We start from the raw sequence: 25,056 nt of genomic DNA, 5'->3' as shown, positions 1-25,056 counted from the left end.
TACAAACCTACTTCTCAGTATTGAGGGAGAGGTAGAGACAGACAGTGATATACAAACCTACTTCTCAGTATTGAGGGAGAGGTAGAGACAGACAGTGATATATAAACCTACTTCTCAGTATTGAGGGAGAGGTAGAGAAAGACAGACAGACAGACAGATATACAAACCTACTTCTCAGTATTGAGGGAGAGGTAGAGAAAGACAGACAGACAGATATACAAACCTATTTCTCAGTATTGAGGGAGAGGTAGAGAGAAGACAGTGATATACAAACCTACTTCTCAGTATTGAGGGAGAGGTAGAGACAGACAGTGATATACAAACCTATTTCTCAGTATTGAGGGAGAGGTAGAGACAGACAGTGATATATAAACCTACTTCTCAGTATTGAGGGAGAGGTAGAGAAAGACAGACAGACAGACAGATATACAAACCTACTTCTCAGTATTGAGGGAGAGGTAGAGAAAGACAGACAGACAGATATACAAACCTACTTCTCAGTATTGAGGGAGAGGTAGAGAAAGACAGACAGACAGATATACAAACCTATTTCTCAGTATTGAGGGAGAGGTAGAGACAGACAGACAGACAGATATATACACCTACTTTGTCAGTATTGAGGGAGAGGTAGAGACAGACAGACAGACAGATATATTAACCTACTTCTCAGTATTGAGGGAGAGGTAGAGACAGACAGATATATAAACCTACTTCTCAGTATTGAGGGACAGGTAGAGGCTACTGAGGATCTCTAGATATTCTCCCTCTAGTCTCTTGTCCTTCAGGTCCCTGGACACAGACACACAGTGCTCATAGTAGAGGATACTCTGTCCATACAGCAGTACGTCGGCGTAGTGACGACTCAGGACTTTAGCCACCACCATCTGACCTAGAGAGAGAGAGAGGACAGAGGACCGATAGTGGCTACTTTTGATTTACATGCAATAATCGTCATTGGTTGTTGTCTTTCATAGTTTGGTTGAACTAGCGTTAATGTTAGGTTTTGGATTAGGGTTAGTTTTGACAGTATTATTAAACGTGTCAGTTCCTGGCGTGGAGGGTTAGGGTTAAGGTAACTCACTATGGAGGTTCCTGGCCTGGAGGGTTAGGGTTAAGGTAACTCACTATGGAGGTTCCTGGCCTGGAGGGTTAGGGTTAAGGTAACTCACTATGGAGGTTCCTGGCCTGGAGGGTTAGGGTTAAGGTAACTCACTATGGAGGTTCCTGGCCTGGAGGGTAGGGTTAAGATAACTCACTATGGAGGTTCCTGGCCTGGAGGGTTAGGGTTAAGGTAACTCACTATGGAGGTTCCTGGCCTGGAGGGTTAGGGTTAAGGTAACTCACTATGGAGGTTCCTGGCCTGGAGGGTTAGGGTTAAGGTAACTCACTATGGAGGTTCCTGGCCTGGAGGGTTAGGGTTAAGGTAACTCACTATGGAGGTTCCTGGCCTGGAGGGATATGAGGAGGCCCATCTCAAAACACAGCCTGACGTCCTGGCTCCTCCCCCTGTCCTTGTAGCTCCGCCCCAGCCATAGGTAGGTCTGGACGTGCTCCTCGTCAACGGGACTCTCCCAGATCTCCAGGAACAACCACAGAGACCTGAGCGAAATACAGTAGAAAACAGTTACACTCATTCAACGGGTTACAACCATGTAGAGATACAGACCAGTCTCACTCAGCAGGTTACAACCATGTAGATACAGACCAGTCTCACTCAACAGGTTACAACCATGTCGATAAACAGACCAGTCTCACTCAGCAGGTTACAACCATGTAGATAAACAGACCAGTCTCACTCAGCAGGTTACAACCATGTAGATACAGACCAGTCTCACTCAGCAGTTTACAACCATGTAGATAAACAGACCAGTCTCATTCAGCAGGTTACAACCATGTAGATAAACAGACCAGTCTCACTCAGCAGGTTACAACCATGTAGATACAGACCAGTCTCACTCAGCAGGTTACAACCATGTAGATATACAGACCAGTCTCACTCAGCAGGTTACAACCATGTAGATACAGACCAGTCTCACTCAGCAGGTTACAACCATGTAGATATACAGACCAGTCTCACTCAGCAGGTTACAACCATGTAGATACAGACCAGTCTCACTCAGCAGGTTACAACCATGTAGATACAGACCAGTCTCACTCAGCAGGTTACAACCATGTAGATACAGACCAGTCTCACTCAGCAGGTTACAACCATGTAGATAAACAGACCAGTCTCACTCAGCAGGTTACAACCATGTAGATACAGACCAGTCTCACTCAACAGGTTACAACCATGTAGATACAGACCAGTCTCACTCAGTAGGTTACAACCATGTAGATAAACAGACCAGTCTCACTCAGCAGGTTACAACCATGTAGATACACAGACCAGTAGATAGATACAGACCAGTCTCACTCAACAGGTTACAACCATGTAGATACAGACCAGTCTCACTCAGCAGGTTACAACCATGTAGATAAACAGACCAGTCTCACTCAGCAGGTTACAACCATGTAGATACAGACCAGTCTCACTCAGCAGGTTACAACCATGTAGATATACAGACCAGTCTCACTCAGCAGGTTACAACCATTAGATATACAGACCAGTCTCACTCAGCAGGTTACAACCATGTAGATACAGACCAGTCTCATTCAGCAGGTTACAACCATGTAGATACAGACCAGTCTCACTCAACAGGTTACAACCATGTAGATAAACAGACCAGTCTCATTCAGCAGGTTACAACCATGTTAGATACAGACCAGTCTCACTCAGCAGGTTACAACCATGTAGATACAGACCAGTCTCACTCAGCAGGTTACAACCATGTTAGATACAGACCAGTCTCACTCAGCAGGTTACAACCATGTAGATACAGACCAGTCTCACTCAGCAGGTTACAACCATGTAGATACAGACCAGTCTCACTCAGCAGGTTACAACCATGTTGAGATACAGACCAGTCTCACTCAGCAGGTTAAAACCATGTAGATACAGACCAGTCTCACTCAGCAGGTTACAACCATGTAGATATACAGACACTAACATTCTAACATTAATAGTATTTCAAACATAACACTCATGGATGTAAGCATCCACCTACTGTTCACACACACACACAACTGACCCACTGCCCCATCCACCCCACACACCCTCCCTCCTTGCTGACCTGAATAGGAATCGTTCTGCCAGTGTGGGTGCCCCCACGCCCAGTGCCAGGCAGCCCAGGTTGGCGAGGGCCAGGGCCTGGTTCCTCTGGTTGCCACTCTCCCTGGAGATGGTGAGGGCGTGGTGGAGGTGGCTTCCGGCCTCTGCGATACGACCCTGTCGCCGCAGACACAGAGCCAGCAGGTTGTGGACCACTCCCCTCTGGGTCGGGCTGTCGGTTCCCTGAAAGAAAGGAGAGGAGATAGAGGTACGAATGATTCATTGATTACAAGATCTTTACAAGTCCTGTTAAAAACTACTGTAACACGAGCAGGTGGCAAGAGCTGCTACCTTGTTCCTTACATCTGACCAGTTCTTTCAGAGCTAAACAAGTGTGCAGTGGATGAGGACTAGGGGTCAATGTTGACTATGGTAATAATACTCACAATAGTTTAGATATTCTGTAATGTAGTTAGTTACCTTTAATAGTTACCTGTAGAGACGTAGTTACCTGTAGAGACTGTAGTTACCTGTAGAGACTGTAGTTACCTGTAGAGACTGTAGTTACCTGTAGACACTGTAGTTACCTGTAGAGACTGTAGTTACCTGTAGAGACTGTAGTTACCTGTAGAGACTGTAGTTACCTGTAGAGACTGTAGTTACCTGTAGAGACTGTAGTTACCTATAGACACTGTAGTTACCTGTAGAGACTGTAGTTACCTGTAGAGACTGTAGTTACCTATAGACACTGTAGTTACCTGTAGAGACTGTAGTTACCTGTAGAGACTGTAGTTACCTATAGACACTGTAGTTACCTGTAGAGACTGTAGTTACCTGTAGAGACTGCAGTTACCTGTAGAGACCGTAGTTACCTGTAGAGACTGTAGTTACCTGTAGAGACTGTAGTTACCTGTAGAGACTGCAGTTAGCTGTAGAGACTGTTGTTACCTGTAGAGACTGTAGTTACCTGTAGAGACTGCAGTTAGCTGTAGAGACTGTAGTTACCTGTAGAGACTGTAGTTACCTGTAGAGACTGCAGTTACCTATAGACACTGTAGTTACCTGTAGAGACTGTAGTTACCTGTAGAGACTGCAGTTACCTGTAGAGACCGTAGTTACCTGTAGAGACTGTAGTTACCTGTAGAGACTGTAGTTACCTATAGACACTGTAGTTACCTGTAGAGACTGTAGTTACCTGTAGAGACTGCAGTTACCTGTAGAGACCGTAGTTAGCTGTAGAGACTGTAGTTACCTGTAGAGACTGTAGTTACCTGTAGAGACTGTAGTTACCTGTAGAGACTGTAGTTACCTGTAGAGACTGTAGTTACCTGTAGAGACTGTAGTTACCTGTAGAGACTGCAGTTAGCTGTAGAGACTGTAGTTACCTGTAGAGACTGCAGTAGTGGCTGCAGGGTGTGCTGTGCCCTCTCAGGCTCTCCCGTCAGGACTAACAACCATCCCAGCAGTACTGAAGCCTCGAACCCCTCCTCCTCATTGATACCTCCCCCGGTCTGTACAGCCTGCTGGGCACAGGGCAGGGCCTTCACCAGGGCACCGTGTTTCTGGTACACACAGGCCAAGCCCAGACACAGGTCCCTCTGGGTCTTAAGGTCCTCACCCCGCTCCGCAATGGCCAGAGCCTGCTGAAGATACACCACGATCTGGGCAGGGAGAAGAGACGTCCCCTCTTTCCATCGCGGATTCAGACGCACCTATGGAAAATGTACATGTAAAACAGTTAAAGAACGATATGTTATTTCGAATTTTTTGGTTTGAGTGTCGGATATTTCCAATGTGTCTGTTGTATACTTTGTATCAATATGTCATTTGTTTTTGGAATATTATAATGTGATGGCCTAACAAACAAACAGTAGCCTACCGAGTTCCTGCTGAACAGTTCTATCCTGTGGAAGGCGTCCTGTAGTGAGTGATCCTGTCCAGAGTCAAGGCTGAGTGATGCCAGGGCCAGGTAGGGCATGTATTTACGGTGGTAGAGCCGGGACAGGAGCCAGTTGAGGTCCAGGGGGGCGATGGGGCGCCCCTCCTCAGCAGACAGGGTAACGGTGAGGAACTGGAGGCGCTCCACGAAGGGCAGGGCGTCATCTATCTTTCTATATTAATAATCGTACAAATAATAACTATATATTTGATTTATAACAAACTTTTCACAGATATATCGAAACAAAGGACATAGAGTGTGTCCAACATGGCACCCTATTCCCTATATAGTGCACTATTTTTGACCAGAGCACTATAGGACCTGGTCAAAAGAATTGCACTATATAGGCCATTTGGGAGCATTGACAACACAGACAACACCAACCTAAGGAGCAGGAAGAGGCTGGCGGTGAGATAGCAGGCCCGTGCCTCCAGGTGTTTGTCCCCTTCCACCACAGACCTCCGCAGCACCAGCATCAGCAGCTCAAACTCATCCAGGGAAGTGAAGGTGTGGCTGGGGAGACAGAGGAGCAGAGCACTGGCCTTCTCCAGGGTCGGGGGCAGCTTGTCGGCCATCTTCTGTTTGAGGTAGATGGCTGTGAGGTTGGTGTAGAGGGCGATGAGGAGAGGGAGGTCACAGAAACCGTCAACAGAGACGCCAAGGGCTTCCTCGTAATACACACGGGCCTGGGAGAGAGGGATGGGAGATTAACATTTAAGTTCATTTAAGAGCACACTCATATGTGTGCTCTTAAATTAACTTTTAGTGCTCTTATGTGCTCTTAAATTAACATATTATGTATGTGTGTTTGTGTGTGTATGCGTAAATGTGTGTGTGCATGTGTACATACTCCAGTGTTCCTCCCTTCTGCCCTACCTGGGAGTACTTGAGCTTCTTGGCGCAGAGCCTCCCCAGTAGGAAGCATGCCCGTCGGTGTGCCCAGGCCATGCCCGTTCTCTTAGCCCCCTCCCTGACAATCTCCAGATGGCCCAGTAACTCATCCTCACTCTGTCCTGAGAACGTCAGCCACAGGAAGGAGTGGTTTAGGTCATAGAGGGGCAGGAAGTCCTCCTGGAGGAGAGGAGAGGAGAGGAGAGGAGAGGAGAGGAGAGGAGAGGAGAGGAGAGGAGAGGAGAGGAGAGGAGAGGAGAGGAGAGAGAGGAGAGGAGAGGAGAGGAGAGGAGAGAGAGGAGGAGAGGAGAGAAAGGAGAGGAGAGGATGGAAAATTAATATAATAGATTACTTTATTGACAATCAACAGTGAATTAAAAAACAAACACAACTATACAAACCAGACGCAAACCCCTAATTCTCTTCAATTTCAAAACAGTGGTTCTTTGACCTCTCACCTGGAAGTGATGCATGTTGAGCAGTGTCAGGGTTGGGTCACAGACCTCTGACTCCACCCCCTCCCAGCTCCCCTCCTCCAGGAAAAGGGGTGGGTCTTCCTGGAACTCATTCATCTCTCTGAAGGTGTCGTCCAGACTGAAGGACAGCAACTCCCCGTCACCGCCACGCCCCAAAGCATTCTGGGAGGCGTAGAAGGAGGCGCGGGGCGAGGAGTGAGAGAGAGAGGGGCGGGGGGAGGAGTGGTAGGGGGGTGTAGCGTCACTCTTCTCTGAGATGATGGACTGCCGGGCGCTGGCGGGGGGCTTATGCTCTGAGAGAGAAAGATATGAACACTGAATGTAAAGGTTTCGGTACACTGTATATGAAAATCCATGTACTGTACATTAGAAATGTAGCTATGAAACTTCCTTGACTCTCCTAGCAGTTCAGCTTGGTGCTGCAATAAGTGCCTGTTCAACAAATTAATAAAATATTATCTCCCTTGTCATGGGCGATATGATATGTTTTTTAAATTTATCCAGTCGGATTAACACTCCAAACAGTCTACCCGACCACTCGGAGGAGTCTGCATGGTCCTAAAGCACACTGTTGCCTCATTTTGTATCACATTCCAATGATAAAATTGCAATTTCTGAATTGGGCGTCCCCAGTGAAAGTTACGTCCCTGTCCCATGTAAAATGAAATGTAAGCAAAAACTGAAACATGATTGGTTTCCTTCTCTCCTCCTAAACAGGGAAGAAAAGTAAAGAGTTTGACTATGTATAGAGTTCCCCTTTTAGTGTTCTGGCCTACAGCTGTCAGGGAGAAAATGTTCTTGGCTTTGACTGAGACAGAAGGATATATCCACCTCTAAACAATCTTCTACCATTCAGCTGAGGTTGTATTAACAATCTGATAAACAATGTATTAACTTTCATAAATATCTTATTACCTTGTTAATAGATAACGTATTACTAACCTTGTTTTGGTTGGTTTCTGATGTAGGTAAAGTCAGACTGATCCAGTCTATCTGCAGGAAGAAATATATATTTAACTGATGTTTCACATACAGTGGTTTTTCCATTAAAAGTTGCTTGGTAATGCAGCACAGACTGCGGGCTCCCGCAGAATTCTATGGCACATTATTTAACTGTCAGCCATTGTTGCCATTTATGCTAGTTAATGCTAGTTTGACCACCAGAGGGCATCTTTGAGAAGCTAAGTTATTGAAATGAAATGGGGCTGTAGGCCTAAGGGTCCTCTGTACTGCAGCTGTTTTAGCATAACTTACCTAATGATAAAGCATACAGTACAGGTCTTTAAATACAGTCAAGCAGCACTGAGTAAAACACAGTGGTTCCCTACCTACAATAGTCTGACAGTACTCAGTGTAACACAGTGGTTCCCTACCTACAATAGTCTGACAGTACTCAGTATAACACAGTGGTTTCCTACCTACAATAGTCTGACAGTACTCAGTATAACACAGTGGTTCCCTGCCTACAATAGTCTGACAGTACTCAGTATAACACAGTGGTTCCCTACCTACAATAGTCTGACAGTACTCAGTATAACACAGTGGTTTCCTACCTACAGTAGTCTGACAGTACTCAGTATAACACAGTGTTCCCTACCTACAATAGTCTGACCTCAGTATAACACAGTGGTTCCCTACCTACAATAGTCTGACAGTACTCAGTATAACACAGTGGTTTCCTACCTACAGTAGTCTGACAGTACTCAGTATAACACAGTGTTCCCTACCTACAATAGTCTGACAGTACTCAGTATAACACAGTGGTTCCCTACCTACAATAGTCTGACAGCACTCAGTAATTCCCTATACTGCATAGACTGAGGGATCCTCTCCTACCTAGTCTGTAGACAGTACTGATGTCAGAGGAGAAGAGTCTCTCTAGGAGGCCGCTGTCTCTGGGTTCACTACTGCAGGGGTTAATCTGGGCCATTGACGCACGTTCCTCCTCACTCAGAAACACCAGTTGTCTGTCTCTGACAAGGAGGGAGAGAGAGCGAGAGTGAGAGGGCAGAGAGAGGGAGTGAAGAGAGACAAAGAAAGCATTATCACCCACATGACTGCTCTCAACCACCCCTCCATCCCTCCCCCTTCCATCTCTCTATCCCTCCATCCAACCCTCCATACCCCCATCCTTCCATCCCACCACCCCCACCCCTCATCTCTCTATACCTCCCTCCCTTTACCCCTACACCCCTCTGCAACCATTTATCCTTCCATCCCTGCCCTCATCATCTCTCTACTTCTCCATCCCCCACCCCTCCAACTCTCTACTCCTCCATCCCCCATCCCCCCCACCCCTCCAACTCTCTACACCTCCATCCCCCACCCCTCATCTCTCTACTCTGTGTTTTACTTGGTATTGTAATGCTGTTATGTATAGCCCTCACAGTGGTATGGTATTGTAATGCTGTTATGTATAGCCCTCACAGTGGTATGGTATTGTAATGCTGTTGTCTATAGCCCTCACAGTGGTATGGTATTGTAATGCTGTTGTCTATAGCCCTCACAGTGGTATGGTATTGTAATGCTGTTGTCTATAGCCCTCACAGTGGTATGGTATTGTAATGCTGTTGTCTATAGCCCTCACAGTGGTTTGGTATTGTAATGCTGTTGTCTATAGCCCTCAGTGGTTTGGTATTGTAATGATGTTATGTATAGCCCTCACAGTGGTATGGTATTGTAATGCTGTTATCTATAGCCCTCACAGTGGTTTGGTATTGTAATGCTGTTGTCTATAGCCCTCACAGTGGTTTAGTATTGTAATGCTATTGTCTATAGACCTCACAGTGGTTTAGTATTGTAATGCTGTTGTCTATAGCCCTCACAGTGGTATGGTATTGTAATGCTGTTGTCTATAGCCCTCACAGTGGTATGGTATTGTAATGCTGTTGTCTATGCTGTATTGTGCTGTTATGTATAGCCCTCACAGTGGTATGGTATTGTAATGCTGTTGTCTATAGCCCTCACAGTGGTTTAGTATTGTAATGCTGTTGTCTATAGCCCTCACAGTGGTATGGTATTGTAATGCTGTTGTCTATAGCCCTCACAGTGGTATGGTATTGTAATGCTGTTGTCTATAGCCCTCACAGTGGTATGGTATTGTAATGCTGTTGTCTATAGCCCTCACAGTGGTATGGTATTGTAATGCTGTTGTCTATAGCCCTCACAGTGGTATGGTATTGTAATGCTGTTGTCTATAGCCCTCACAGTGGTATGGTATTGTAATGCTGTTGTCTATAGCCCTCACAGTGGTATGGTATTGTAATGCTGTTGTCTATAGCCCTCACAGTGGTATGGTATTGTAATGCTGTTCTATAGCCCTCACAGTGGTATGGTATTGTAATGCTGTTGTGTATAGCCCTCACAGTGGTATGGTATTGTAATGCTGTTGTCTATAGCCCTCACAGTGGTATGGTATTGTAATGCTGTTATCTATAGCCCTCACAGTGGTATGGTATTGTAATGCTGTTGTCTATAGCCCTCACAGTGGTTTAGTATTGTAATGCTGTTGTCTATAGCCCTCACAGTGGTATGGTATTGTAATGCTGTTATGTATAGCCCTCACAGTGGTATGGTATTGTAATGCTGTTGTCTATAGCCCTCACAGTGGTATGGTATTGTAATGCTGTTGTCTATAGCCCTCACAGTGGTTTAGTATTGTAATGCTGTTGTCTATAGCCCTCACAGTGGTATGGTATTGTAATGCTGTTGTCTATAGCCCTCACAGTGGTTTAGTATTGTAATGCTGTTGTCTATAGACCTCAAAGTGGTATGGTATTGTAATGCTGTTGTCTATAGCCCTCACAGTGGTATGGTATTGTAATGCTGTTATGTATAGCCCTCACAGTGGTATGGTATTGTAATGCTGTTGTCTATAGCCCTCACAGTGGTATGGTATTGTAATGCTGTGTCTATAGCCCTCACAGTGGTATGGTATTGTAATGCTGTTGTCTATAGCCCTCACAGTGGTTTAGTATTGTAATGCTGTTGTCTATAGACCTCACAGTGGTATGGTATTGTAATGCTGTTGTCTATAGCCCTCACAGTGGTTTAGTATTGTAATGCTGTTGTCTATAGACCTCAAAGTGGTATGGTATTGTAATGCTGTTGTCTATAGCCCTCACAGTGGTTTAGTATTGTAATGCTGTTGTCTATAGCCCTCACAGTGGTTTAGTATTGTAATGCTATTGTCTATAGACCTCACAGTGGTTTAGTATTGTAATGCTGTTGCCCTCAAAGTGGTATGGTATTGTAATGCTGCTGTCTATAGCCCTCACAGTGGTATGGTATTGTAATGCTGTTGTCTATAGCCCTCACAGTGGTATGGTATTGTAATGCTGTTGTCTATAGCCCTCACAGTGGTATGGTATTGTAATGCTGTTGTCTATAGCCCTCACAGTGGTATGGTATTGTAATGTCTATAGCCCTCACAGTGGTATGGTATTGTAATGCTGTTGTCTATAGCCCTCACAGTGGTATGGTATTGTAATGCTGTTGTCTATAGCCCTCACAGTGGTATGGTATTGTAATGCTGTCTATAGCCCTCAGTGGTATGGTATTGTAATGCTGTTGTCTATAGCCCTCACAGTGGTTTAGTATTGTAATGCTGTGTCTATAGCCCTCACAGTGGTATGGTATTGTAATGCTGTTGTCTATAGCCCTCACAGTGGTATGGTATTGTAATGCTGTTGTCTATAGCCCTCACAGTGGTTTAGTATTGTAATGCTGTTGTCTATAGCCCTCACAGTGGTATGGTATTGTAATGCTGTTGTCTATAGCCCTCACAGTGGTATGGTATTGTAATGCTGTTGTCTATAGCCCTCACAGTGGTATGGTATTGTAATGCTGTTGTCTATAGCCCTCACAGTGGTTTAGTATTGTAATGCTGTTGTCTATAGCCCTCACAGTGGTATGGTATTGTAATGCTGTTGTCTATAGCCCTCACAGTGGTATGGTATTGTAATGCTGTTGTCTATAGCCCTCACAGTGGTTTAGTATTGTAATGCTGTTGTCTATAGCCCTCACAGTGGTTTAGTATTGTAATGCTGTTGTCTATAGCCCTCACAGTGGTATGGTATTGTAATGCTGTTGGTATTGTAATGCTGTTGTCTATAGCCCTCACAGTGGTATGGTATTGTAATGCTGTTGTCTATAGCCCTCACAGTGGTTTAGTATTGTAATGCTGTTGTCTATAGCCCTCACAGTGGTTTAGTATTGTAATGCTGTTGTCTATAGCCCTCACAGTGGTTTAGTATTGTAATGCTGTTGTCTATAGCCCTCACAGTGGTATGGTATTGTAATGCTGTTGTCTATAGCCCTCACAGTGGTTTAGTATTGTAATGCTGTTGTCTATAGCCCTCACAGTGGTATGGTATTGTAATGCTTTCATGCCATCAAACCCCTGCAAATGATCCAGGGGCAGCCCACCTGGTTTTCTCATGTCACCCCGCTGCTCCACACACTGCACTGGCTTTCAGTCAAAGCTCACATCCACTACAGGATCATGGTGCTTTCCAACAGACCAGCAAGAGGAACTGCCCCTCCCTATATGCTCAAACCCTACACCCCAACCCGAGCTCTCCGTTCTGCCACATCTGGTCTCTTGGCCCTCCTACCCCTATGGGAGGGCAGGTCCCGCTCAGCCCAGTACAAGCTCTTCTCCGTCCTGGCACCGTAGTGGTGGAATTAGCTTCCCCTTGCAGTTAGGACAACATTCCCTGCCCAACTTCCAAAACCCCCTGAAACTCTGCCTCCTCAATGAGTATCTTAAATAATCCCCCTCCTCACCTCGACCCCCCCACTTCTATCTCTGACTTTGCTGACAGCTACTTTATTGAGGAAAAGTGTATTTAATATGCCTGTGATATGTGGTTGTCCCACCTATCTTAAGATGAATGCACTAATTGCAAGTCGCTCTGGATAAGAGTGTCTGCTAAATGACTAAACATTTTACATTTAAATGTATTGCTCTTACGGGGGTTTGGCGTTGAGTGGCTTGACGTGAGCCTTGTGTACGAAGCCGGTGTTTCCTGTAGAGCAGTGTGTTCCTATGAACAGGTCCAGACCTCGAAGTAGCATCCCCTGTATCTCAATCAGGTCACCTTGACTCAGCTGGAGCTCATCAGAACCTACTGGGTTGTGGTCCACTACAGCCTCACAGGATCCGGTTACTGCAAGGGGAGGGGAGAGGAGAGGGGGTTGGAGGAAATACCTAGTATGTGTAATGAACACTGGCCATGGCATGAGTGTAGTGTGCTGTAGAACCCTGTAGGTTCCTGCCCTCACCTATAGGGTGATGAAACTGTCATCTCTCTGAAGGGTTAGGTTTAGGGTCAAATCAAATCAAATCAAATCAAATCAAGTTTTATTTGTCACATACACATGGTTAGCAGATGTTAATGCGAGTGTAGCGAAATGCTTGTGCTTCTAGTTCCGACAATGCAGTAATAACGAGCAAGTAATCTAACTAACAATTCCAAAAAACTACTGACTTATACACTGTGTAAGGGGATAAAGAATATGTACATAAGGATATATGAATGAGTGATGGTACAGAGCAGCATAGGCAAGATACAGTAGATGATATCGAGTACAGTATATACATATGAGATAAGTATGTAAACCAAGTGGCATAGTTAAAGTGGCTAGTGATACATGTATTACATAAGGATGCAGTCGATGATATAGAGTACAGTATCAATGTATGCATATGAGATGAACAATGTAGGGTAAGTAACATTATATAAGGTAGCATTGTTTAAAGTGGCTAGTGATATATTTACATCATTTCCCATCAATTCCCATGATTAAAGTGGCTGGAGTAGAGTCAGTGTCATTGACAGTGTGTTGGCAGTAGCCACTCAATGTTAGTGGTGGCTGTTTAACAGTCTGATGGCCTTGAGATAGAAGCTGTTTTTCAGTCTCTCGGTCCCAGCTTTGATGCACCTGTACTGACCTCGCCTTCTGGATGACAGCGGGGTGAACAGGCAGTGGCTCGGGTGGTTGATGTCCTTGATGATCTTTATGGCCTTCCTGTAGCATCGGGTGGTGTAGGTGTCCTGGAGGGCAGGTAGTTTGCCCCCGGTGATGCGTTGTGCAGACCTCACTACCCTCTGGAGAGCCTTACGGTTGAGGGCGGTGCAGTTGCCATACCAGGCGGTGATACAGCCCGCCAGGATGCTCTCGATTGTGCATCTGTAGAAGTTTGTGAGTGCTTTTGGTGACAAGCCGAATTTCTTCAGCCTCCTGAGGTTGAAGAGGCGCTGCTGCGCCTTCCTCACGATGCTGTCTGTGTGAGTGGACCAATTCAGTTTGTCTGTGATGTGTATGCCGAGGAACTTAAAACTTGCTACCCTCTCCACTACTGTTCCATCGATGTGGATGGGGGTGTTCCCTCTGCTGTTTCCTGAAGTCCACAATCATCTCCTTAGTTTTGTTGACGTTGAGTGTGAGGTTATTTTCCTGACACCACACTCCGAGGGCCCTCACCTCCTCCCTGTAGGCCGTCTCGTCGTTGTTGGTAATCAAGCCTACCACTGTTGTGTCGTCCGCAAACTTGATGATTGAGTTGGAGGCGTGCATGGCCACGCAGTCGTGGGTGAACAGGGAGTACAGGAGAGGGCTCAGAACGCACCCTTGTGGGGCCCCAGTGTTGAGGATCAGCGGGGAGGAGATGTTGTTGCCTACCCTCACCACCTGGGGGCGGCCCGTCAGGAAGTCCAGTACCCAGTTGCACAGGGCGGGGTCGAGACCCAGGGTCTCGAGCTTGATGACGAGCTTGGAGGGTACTATGGTGTTGAATGCCGAGCTGTAGTCGATGAACAGCATTCTCACATAGGTATTCCTCTTGTCCAGATGGGTTAGGGCAGTGTGCAGTGTGGTTGAGATTGCATCGTCTGTGGACCTATTTGGGCGGTAAGCAAATTGGAGTGGGTCAAGGGTGTCAGGTAGGGTGGAGGTGATATGGTCCTTGACTAGTCTCTCAAAGCACTTCATGATGACGGATGTGAGTGCTACGGGCGGTAGTCGTTTAGCTCAGTTACCTTAGCTTTCTTGGGAACAGGAACAATGGTGGCCCTCTTGAAGCATGTGGGAACAGCAGACTGGTATAGGGATTGATTGAATATGTCCGTAAACACACCGGCCAGCTGGTCTGCGCATGCTCTGAGGGCGCGGCTGGGGATGCCGTCTGGGCCTGCAGCCTTGCGAGGGTTAACACGTTTAAATGTCTTACTCACTTCGGCTGCAGTGAAGGAGAGACCGCATGTTTCCGTTGCAGGCCGTGTCAGTGGCACTGTATTGTCCTCAAAGCGGGCAAAAAGTTATTTAGTCTGCCTGGGAGCAAGACATCCTGGTCCGTGACTGGGCTGGGTTTCTTCCTGTAGTCCGTGATTGACTGTAGACCCTGCCACATGCCTCTTGTGTCTGAGCCGTTGAATTGAGATTCTACTTTGTCTCTGTACTGGCGCTTAGCTTGTTTGATAGCCTTGCGGAGGGAATAGCTGCACTGTTTGTATTCAGTCATGTTACCAGACACCTTGCCCTGATTAAAAGCAGTGGTTCGTGCCTTCAGTTTCACACGAATGCTGCCATCAATCCACGGTTTCTGGTTAGGGAATGTTTTAATCGTTGCTATGGGAACGACATCTTCAACGCACGTTCTAATGAACTCGCACACCGTATCAGCGTATTCGTCAATGTTGTTGTCTGACGCAATACGAAACATCTCCCAGTCCACGTGATGGAAGCAGTCTTGGAGTGTGGAGTCAGCTTGGTCGGACCAGCGTTGGACAGACCTCAGCGTGGGAGCTTCTTGTTTTAGTTTCTGTCTGTAGGCAGGGATCAACAAAATGGAGTCGTGGTCAGCTTTTCCGAAAGGGGGGTGGGGCAGGGCCTTATATGCGTCGCGGAAGTTAGAGTAACAATGATCCAGGGTCTTTCCACCCCTGGTTGCGCAATCGATATGCTGATAAAATTTAGGGAGTCTTGTTTTCAGATTAGCCTTGTTAAAATCCCCAGCTACAATGAATGCAGCCTCCGGATAAATCGTTTCCAGTTTGCAGAGAGTTAAATAAAGTTCGTTCAGAGCCATCGATGTGTCTGCTTGGGGGATATATACGGCTGTGATTATAATCGAAGAGAATTCTCTTGGTAGATAATGCGGTCTACATTTGATTGTGAGGAATTCTAAATCAGGTGAACAGAAGGATTTGAGTTCCTGTATGTTTCTTTCATCACACCATGTCACGTTGGCCATAAGGCATACGCCCCCGCCCGTCTTCTTACCAGAAAGATGTTTGTTTCTGTCGGCGCGATGCGTGGAGAAACACGCTGGCTGCACCGCTTCGGATTGCGTCTCTCCAGTTAGCCATGTTTCCGTGAAGCAGAGAACGTTACAGTCTCTGATGTCCCTCTGGAATGCTACCCTTGCTCGGATTTCATCAACCTTGTTGTCAAGAGACTGGACATTGGCAAGAAGAATGCTAGGGAGTGGTGCACGATGTGCCCGTCTCCGGAGTCTGACCAGAAGACCGCTTCGTTTCCCTCTTTTTCTGAGTCGTTTTTTTTTTTGGTCGCTGCATGTGATCCACTCGGTTACACTGGTTGTAAGGCAGAACACAGGATCCGCATCGCGAAAAACATATTCTTGGTCGTACTGATGGTGAGTTGACGCTGATCTTATATTCAGTAGTTCTTCTCGGCTGTATGTAATGAAACCTAAGATGACCTGGGGTACTAGTGTAAGAAATAACACGTAAAAAAAACAAAAAACTGCATAGTTTCCTAGGAACGCGAAGCGAGGCGGCCATCTCTGTCGGCGCCGGAAGTCTTTTATAGATTTAGGGTTAGGTTTATGACTAGGTTTAGGGTTAGGTTTAGGGTTAGATTTAGGGTTAGGTTTATGACTAGGTTTAGGGTTAGATTTAGGGTTAGGTTTATGACTAGGTTTAGGGTTAGGTTTAGGTTTAGGGTTAGGTTTAGGGTAAGGGCCTCACCTTACCCTAAACTGTCCTCTCTCTGAAGGGTCAGGTTTAGGGTTAGATTTAGGGTTAGGTTTAGGACTAGGTTTAGGGTTAGGTTTAGGGTTAGGTTTAGGGTTAGGTTTAGGGTTAGGGTTAGGGTTAGGGTAAGGGCCTCACCTATAGGGTGGTCAAATTGTCCTCTCTCTGAAGAGTTAGGTTTAGGGTTAGGTTTAAGGTAAGGGCCTCACCTATAGGGTGGTCAAATTGTCCTCTCTCTGAAGGGGAGCATCCGGCACAGTCAGAGTACTTCCTCAGAAACCACCTACACAAACAGGAAATACATCAGCTTGGGACAAAATGGCTGCCATATTTCCCTACAAAATATAAGGCGAGAGGAAACACAAGTGTGAAAATGAAGGATAGAGGTTGATAGCTTATAGGGTGACTGAGTATGTCACTGTGTCATGTTATAAGGTGTACATACAGCATAGGATGTAATGTGACTTACTGGTAGAAGGGGTATAGGTTAGGGTAGAGACTAGGTAACTCACTGGTAGAAGGGATATGGCAGAGGCTGCATGGTGTTGACAGGCACTAGTCCGTGTTGTCCAGTGGAGAGAAGGGTGCCCTCCCAGTGACTGTCCTGCCCCGTGTCTCTAACCATCAGCAAATCGTTACGTCTGAAACACAACTCCTCTTCCTCATCACTATGCTCGCCACTGCTCACCATCGCCTTGGCGAAGAACGAACCTGGGGGAGAGAGATACATACAGGTAAATAACACGCAACGAACACTACACCAGATGCAGGTTTCTGTAAAGAATGAACATTCGACTGAACTAAAGGGATCTTTTCATGGAACTGAGGCTCTGTCCTATGTCACAGAGTCCTGTTTTAAAGATCCATTCTCAACATACACACGCCTTAATTTCACTGGCTATTGATTCCTCTCAGCCATTAGGGAGAACAGTACTTCCTCTTAAAGCAGTATGTCTACAATGGAAATGCAGTGTAGGAAAATACCTCCCTAAAGTATGTTGAGTTAATGGCTGACAAATTGTAAAGTGAAAAGGGGCACTGTGGTTGTTTTGCTGTTTTACTTGATCTCTGAACATTCAGAACACGTCATCAGTTAAAGTGTAGCTCTATTTAATTTCTAGGTATCTGGAACAACTGCTGAAATATCATGAAAATGTCCCTTCAGTTCAGTGGTTGAGTAATAAGTTGACATTTTGTGCTTCTGTTCTTCTCTGAGGGGAGTGTGATGTAAACTGATGTTGATGATGAAGGTCAGGAAAGTAGAGCACATAAGCTGTCCATAAGGAGTTCGTAGAGTGTGTAAGGTCTTCATAACGTGTCCATTAGTAGTTTATAAACTGTTCATAAGATGTTTTTAATTGTTTAATTTAACCAGGTAGGCTAGTTGAGAACAAGTTCTCATTTACAATTGCGACCTGGCCAAGATAAAGCAAAGCAGTTCAACACAAACAACAACACAGAGTTAACAATAAATAAGTCAATAACACAACAGAAAAAAATAATGTCTATATACAGTGTGTGCAAACAAAGCAGCGAAGTAACTACAATTTAGCAAATTAACACTGAAGTGATGTCTATAAAGACTTCATAAGATGCTGATATGGTGTTCATAACCTGTCATAAGGAGTGTCCATCCCAAACCTTCTAAACTAGCAGTCCCAGGTAGTGTGGCCAGGTGTTGTTCATAATATGGTTATAACATGTCATAAGGTGTTCATAAGTTGTTCATAGGGTGTTTATAAAGAGTTTATAAGGTGTTCGTTCACCCTCCTGCAGCAGCAGTCCCAGGTAGTGTGGCCAGGTGTTGTTCATAATATGGTTATAACATGTCATAAGGTGTTCATAAGTTGTTCATAGGGTGTTTATAAAGAGTTTATAAGGTGTTCGTTCACCCTCCTGCAGCAGCAGTCCCAGGTAGAGTGTTGCCAGGTGTTCCTCGTCTACAGTCACAGTGATCTCCAAGTCCCTCAGCAGCTCAGTGTCCAGCCAGAACGACTGGTCACACAGGAAATTCTCCAGGCACCGCGCCACATAGCCTGGACATACAAAATGCACATAATATGTTCATAACATGTCATAAGGTGTTTATAACATGGCATATGCTGTTCATAAGGTTCACCACGCCACACAGCCTAGACACACAACGAAGTAAGAGGAAGTTGTCCCGGGTCGATTCATTAGGATTGGGTGCGGGGACACTGGTCCTAGATCTGTGCTTATTGGCAACTTCTAACCAGGCTGGACATAATAATCAGCTATCAGACTGTGTAAATGAGAGTTTCATCCAGGTCAGGTAGACTAGGATAGTACAGCATACCCAGAGCCAGGTAGGTAGAGAACTTCCAGATCTCCTCTACAGTCTTGAAGGTGATGACAAAGCTGTCCTTCTCAGCGTGGACAGACAGCAGACGGGCAGACAGGTCCTGTATGGAGGCAGAAGAACCAAAGACATTGATGAAGGAGCAGAGAGGATGCAGAGAAGGTCACCTTTATGTTAAACCGACTCCTGGCCCCTACGTCAGGGAGAAAATACTTTCAGCAGGACAACGGTTGGTACTGCACCTTTGGTCTAGGCGGGGTCATCAGTTTTGGCATGCCTTGACCTCTATAACTTCTAACAACTGACCTAAGACCTGTGACTAACCTTGAAGAGCTGAATGACGTCCTGACTGTTGCTCTCGACGACCCTGAGTCTTGTACGGAGCGCCTCCTGTAGTTCAGAGTCAGGTATTACACCTGAGCACCGCCGACCGCTGAACACTAGAACCACGTCTACACACACACAAACACACACACACACAACACACACACAAACGCACGTACACACGCACATATGCACACGTGCACACACACACTGTCATTCTCATCATCACCTACTGTGATATTGTCATGTAGAGGTCAATATGCAGAGGTTAAGCTGTTTATGTGACTTTTCGCAGAAGGTAAGTGAGTGAATTTTAGAGCCATTCTCAGTGAGTGTATTATAGAGCTCAGTGAGTGTATTATAGAGCTCAGTGAGTGTATTATAGAGTCATTCTCAGTGAGTGAATTATAGAGCTCAGTGAGTGTATTATAGAGCTCAGTGAGTGTATTATAGAGCTCAGTGAGTGTATTATAGAGCTCAGTGAGTGTATTATAGAGCTCAGTGAGTGTATTACAGAGCTCAGTGAGTGTATTATAGAGTCATTTCTCAGTGAGTGTATTATAGAGCTCAGTGAGTGTATTATAGAGCTCAGTGAGTGTATTACAGAGCTCAGTGAGTGTATTATAGAGCTCAGTGAGTGTATTATAGAGCTCAGTGAGTGTATTACAGAGCTCAGTGAGTGTATTATAGAGCTCAGTGAGTGTATTATAGAGCTCAGTGAGTGTATTATAGAGCTCAGTGAGTGTATTATAGAGCTCAGTGAGTGTATTATAGAGCTCAGTGAGTGTATTATAGAGCTCAGTGAGTGTATTACAGAGCTCAGTGAGTGTATTACAGAGCTCAGTGAGTGTATTACAGAGCTCAGTGAGCTCATTGAGTGTCTCAGTGTTAGACTAGGAATAACAGATCTATTACAGTCTTGAGTGACTCTTAGTGGACGTTTAAAAGGGACCTTTAAACATTAGGTCCATTTAGGAGAGAGCTACACAGGAACCTGCTGGAGGAAAGTAACAGATTATCATAGAGTAGCTAAGTAGCTGTGTCTACTGCAACATTAACGTTAAGGGAAGATGAAGAGTCATCAGTTTTCTTGCAGGATGTTGACATACATACAGACAACATGAATGATAAAGTGATCATCTAGATGACTGTATAGAAAGAGACAGGATACAATAGAGATGCTGTGATAGCATCAACACCAACAGATCCACAATAAGCATCACACCACACAACCAAGACCAGCAGCTGGTCAGCATGACCAGCACCACCACAACATTAGCAGTTAGCACATCCATAGCAGGAATAGAGAGAGAAACACCCTGGCTGTCCCAAATAGCACCGTATGGGTCAAAAGTAGCACCTATGGGTAATCGGGTGCCATTTGGAACACATCCGAGTATCTGTGCGTAGAACAGTACCTGAGGAGAACCTCTCTCCCACAGCCAGTGACACGGTGCTTCCTCTGGTGAACGCCTCCTTCCTCGTCCAGTAACTGTCCAGCTCCGCCTCCCCTTCCCCAGACTCCACCCCCAGACCCTCCTCCTCCCCTGGAGAAACCAGGAAACAGAGGTCAGGTCAGAGGAACCCTCAGGAAGGAAGGGGGTGATACAGTTGTTTGGGGGTTGATTTTAAAAATAAACTTTTGTTTCAGCAACATGTGCTCTGTAAGCAAGTTCAAGATCATCCATCAACTTTGTTGTGTGACAACTATGAAGGGGGATGGAGACCAAATAGTGGACATGGCTACAAAACAACACCAGCATTTACCATAATTTAGTGTCCACATTGCTTCATTGTCTATCCTTCTGGAATGCAAACCAGTCAAGGTAACGAGACAAAGTGACAGAATTTGTGGTTTTCTATGTTACTGTATGAGAGAACATTCACAGTAAGGTTGCATATCTGCTGGTGTACAGTGTATTCTGTGATCTAGCTGATGAGGGTTTCAATAGTGATGAGTTTTTTCCTCCAGAACATCAACAGGACATGAAGAGTCTATCATAGCCCACACATCTATTACCGTACTGCAGCTCCCAGATGGTCTGTTACAATATAATGACATGCTCTGGTTCTCCTGACAGGGCATTGTGACTGGTGACGGCTTCACACACACGTGCTCACACACACACACACAGACACACACACACACACACACAGAAACACACACACACAAAGGCTTTATGAGCGGCTGGGCTGGCTTCCCCATGTTGTTGTCCCATTGTCCCAAACACATCCTCAGTCTGGGACTGACCGGTGACCAGTGGCATGACACAGCAGCCTGAAAGAATACTCCCAAACAGCCTGAAAGAATCCTCCCGCTTAAATGACCACTGTTATGTTGTTTAGGCTACAGCGTAATACAATGTTTCATTGTTTGCTACAGTACAAATCCAGAAACATTCAAACAACAAATTAGTCTGGGCAATATAACTCATGCAGGACATGGGAAGGAGGAACATAATTGCGACAGAATCAGCTGGATGTTTTGTGAAGGCTTTTTTACTGTACTCTACCTCGATTCCTAACATCATTTCCTGTGAAGTGCCCATTGGTTCCCGCTAGCGTGTACAGTGGTTCCCTCCATAGTGCATCCAGCTCAGCAGGGGAGATGTCTGGGAGGGGGGAAGGAGATAAGTATGACACACATCAGTAAATGGTCGCTTTCCCCTGATCAGACGTTGCATGCATCAACCAATGGTTGCACGCCATGTCATCGACTGTGCCTTCGGGCACCAGATTGCTATAGAAAATGATGTGGTTAGCTGATAAAATACCTATCCAGGAGATTAGTCTAACACACATCTGTAAATGTCTGGGAGGGGGAAGGAGAATAGTGTAACACAAAGTAGTAAACACCATCAAGGGGTGCATGTCAATAGTCTAAAGTGGATTCCTCTCCTTATATCGCCATCAATACTCTGATGAGGAGAAGGATACCAGGAAGGACACATTTACTAGTCCTGAAGGAAAATTGTGTTGGTTGAAAATGTTGTATCACAAACAGGTCAAACAGCAAATAGTGAACAGACGTGTTGTCTTTAAAAGAAAAGCAGCTAGCCATCAAACATCGTAAGACAGCGCTTCCCAATCCTGGTCCTGGGGAGCCCAAGGGTTGCAAATGTTTGTTTTTGCCATAGCAGTATGGCCTTACCAGCCACCCTGATCTAGAGACAGATACTAGCAGTATGACCTTACCAGCCACCCTGATCACCCTGATCTAGAGACAGATACTAGCACTATGGCCTTACCAGCCACCCTGATCATCCTGATCTAGAGACAGATACTACCAATATGGCCTTACCAGCCACCCTGATCACCCTGATCTAGAGACAGATACAAGCACTATGGACTTACCAGCCACCCTGATCTAGAGACAGATACTAGCACTATGGCCTTACCAGCCACCCTGATCATCCTGATCTAGAGACAGATACTAGCACTATGGCCTTACCAGCCACCCTGATCTAGAGACAGATACTAGCAGTATGGACTTACCAGCCACCCTGATCTAGAGAAAGATACTAGCACTATGGCCTTACCAGCCACCCTGATCTAGAGACAGATACTAGCAGTATGGACTTACCAGCCACCCTGATCTAGAGACAGATACTAGCACTAAGGCCTTACCAGCCACCCTGATCTAGAGACAGATACTAGCAGTATGGCCTTACCAGCCACCCTGATCTAGAGACAGATACTAGCACTATGGCCTTACCAGCCACCCTGATCTAGAGACAGATACTAGCACTATGGCCTTACCAGCCACCCTGATCACCCTGATTTAGAGACAGATACTAGCACTATGGCCTTACCAGCCACCCTGATCTAGAGACAGATACTAGCACTATGGCCTTACCAGCCACCCTGATCTAGAGACAGATACTAGCACTATGGCCTTACCAGCCACCCTGATCACCCTGATCTAGAGACAGATAGTAGCACTATGGCCTTACCAGCCACCCTGATCACCCTGATTTAGAGACAGATAGTAGCACTATGGCCTTACCAGCCACCCTGATCTAGAGACAGATACTAGCACTATGGCCTTACCAGCCACCCTGATCTAGAGACAGATAGTAGCACTATGGCCTTACCAGCCACCCTGATCACCCTGATCTAGAGACAGATAGTAGCACTATGGCCTTACCAGCCACCCTGATCACCCTGATCTAGAGACAGATACTAGTACTATGGCCTTACCAGCCACCCTGATCACCCTGATCTAGAGACAGATACTAGCACTATGGCCTTACCAGCCACCCTGATCTAGAGACAGATACTAGCACTATGGCCTTACCAGCCACCCTGATCTAGAGACAGATACTAGCACTATGGCCTTACCAGCCACCCTGATCTAGAGACAGATACTAGCAGTATGGCCTTACCAGCCACCCTGATCACCCTGATCTAGAGACAGATACTAGCAATATGGCCTTACCAGCCACCCTGATCTAGAGACAGATACTAGCACTACACACCTTGTTCAAATAATCAAAGCTTGATCATGAGTTGATTATTCGATGTAGATGTGTGGTGCTAGGGCAAAATCCAAAACGTGCACCCCCTGGGGTCCAGGGACCAGGATTGGGAAAAGCTGTGGTAAGGGTTGACAGGGGATGGGAAACACAATGGCAAGAAGCAGAGAGGTCACACAATGACCCAGAGACAAACATCTGCACTGACATCATCAGCCAAAAACCCCACACATCACTGAGCGTTACCCATGAGACATCAGCTCAGCAAGACGAGAGAACACTCAGACTAGAACACACTCAGACAAGGACAAGCATGCCCTGTAAATGGAACAAAACAACGGTAAGCCTTTGTGTATTGTATACAAAACTGTATTGGTAAGCCACAGCTGACAGTCAATGTCAAAATCGTCTTCATGCTTTTGACCTTGTCGTAATACTGGTAATATTACCCAACATAGCAGAGAGACTCTCTACACAGGACAAAGCATAAAGACAATACAATACACAATGATTGACTGGTCCGTTGTGCTGCACTGAGACACAGAACACAACAAACTGTACAGTTTAGTAACAATATGACAGACAGGACTGCAACTACAGTACACACAACAAGCACAATCAAACACCACCTAACACAGCGTCACACTGACACACCATGCCCTGTACTATACTATACCTTCATGGGATAGCCTGTTACCCATATCATATAGATATACCTACAGCAGCAGTATCTGTCTGAACGAGTGAGATACTGCTCTCTGTCTTCTCATGTCAGTGACCTACTAGCCTCAGCTACAGGCTGTGGGTACAGACGGCAGAGTGAAGTGGAACCAACCTGGGAAGAGAGGGCAGCGTTTGAGAAGCGGAGAGCAGCAGGAGGACGAGGAGGCCCGGAGAGGAGTGCAACAGCACCACGCCATGTGTACCAGCAGCTTACAGCTCCCAGAAATCAATGCTGCCAACAGCCGCAGCTCTCAGCACAGCTCTCAGCTACTAAGCATTCAGACTGACTGTCTGGTGGTCCGGCTCTGTCTGTCCTCAGAGACAGCTCTCTCTCTCTCTCTCCTGCTCTGATCTATCTCTCTCGTTCTGATCTCTCTCTCTCTCTCCTGCTCTGATCTATCTCTCTCGTTCTGATCTCTCTCTCTCTCTTTCCTGCTCTGATCTATCTTTCTCACTTTCTCTTTTTCTGATTTCTCTCTCTCTCCTGTGTTGGATGTCTGATCTGTCACTTTCGTTCTCTCTCCAGTTAACTCTCTTTAGAGCTTCTTCCTGTACCCACACATCTCTCTCTCTCTCTCTCTCTCTCTCTCTCTCTCTCTCTAGCTGCTGCCCAGTCTGTGAATACACAAAGCACTCTTTTCTGATGGTATGTGTGAGTGGGGTGGTTAGTGAGAGAGAATGTGTGTGTGAGAGACCCCACTGTTTGTGCTGCTGAGACAGAGTAGTGCTGACCAACTGTAAGAGAATGCCGGCAGAGTG

The 25,056-nt window shown here is 45.9% G+C and overlaps 1 protein-coding gene across 1 annotated transcript in view; it reads right to left on the bottom strand.

Moving 5' to 3' along the window:
- The window catches only part of LOC112235230 (SH3 domain and tetratricopeptide repeat-containing protein 2), a 43,765-nt gene extending 19,059 nt beyond the window's left edge, over nucleotides 1–24,706 (bottom strand). The window contains exons 1-19 of the mRNA XM_042326323.1: nucleotides 24,410–24,706; nucleotides 21,613–21,711; nucleotides 20,518–20,646; nucleotides 19,100–19,227; nucleotides 18,773–18,878; nucleotides 18,348–18,491; nucleotides 16,968–17,166; nucleotides 16,665–16,738; nucleotides 12,429–12,624; nucleotides 8,291–8,427; nucleotides 7,397–7,447; nucleotides 6,437–6,747; nucleotides 5,964–6,158; nucleotides 5,472–5,773; nucleotides 5,028–5,259; nucleotides 4,534–4,860; nucleotides 3,171–3,391; nucleotides 1,433–1,599; nucleotides 712–889 (exon numbers count right to left, since the gene is read on the bottom strand). Coding sequence (XP_042182257.1) covers nucleotides 712–889; nucleotides 1,433–1,599; nucleotides 3,171–3,391; nucleotides 4,534–4,860; nucleotides 5,028–5,259; nucleotides 5,472–5,773; nucleotides 5,964–6,158; nucleotides 6,437–6,747; nucleotides 7,397–7,447; nucleotides 8,291–8,427; nucleotides 12,429–12,624; nucleotides 16,665–16,738; nucleotides 16,968–17,166; nucleotides 18,348–18,491; nucleotides 18,773–18,878; nucleotides 19,100–19,227; nucleotides 20,518–20,646; nucleotides 21,613–21,711; nucleotides 24,410–24,494 — 3,281 coding nt within the window. The 5' untranslated portion in view covers nucleotides 24,495–24,706. The remainder of the gene's footprint in view (nucleotides 1–711; nucleotides 890–1,432; nucleotides 1,600–3,170; nucleotides 3,392–4,533; nucleotides 4,861–5,027; nucleotides 5,260–5,471; nucleotides 5,774–5,963; nucleotides 6,159–6,436; nucleotides 6,748–7,396; nucleotides 7,448–8,290; nucleotides 8,428–12,428; nucleotides 12,625–16,664; nucleotides 16,739–16,967; nucleotides 17,167–18,347; nucleotides 18,492–18,772; nucleotides 18,879–19,099; nucleotides 19,228–20,517; nucleotides 20,647–21,612; nucleotides 21,712–24,409) is intronic.
- Nucleotides 24,707–25,056: the final 350 nt, after the last annotated feature.

The sequence above is a fragment of the Oncorhynchus tshawytscha genome, linkage group LG08, assembly GCF_018296145.1.
Source record: "Oncorhynchus tshawytscha isolate Ot180627B linkage group LG08, Otsh_v2.0, whole genome shotgun sequence".
Lineage (NCBI taxonomy): Eukaryota > Metazoa > Chordata > Actinopteri > Salmoniformes > Salmonidae > Oncorhynchus > Oncorhynchus tshawytscha.
Note: the sequence above shows the minus strand (reverse complement) of the source record. Positions and strands in the feature narration are given on the sequence as shown.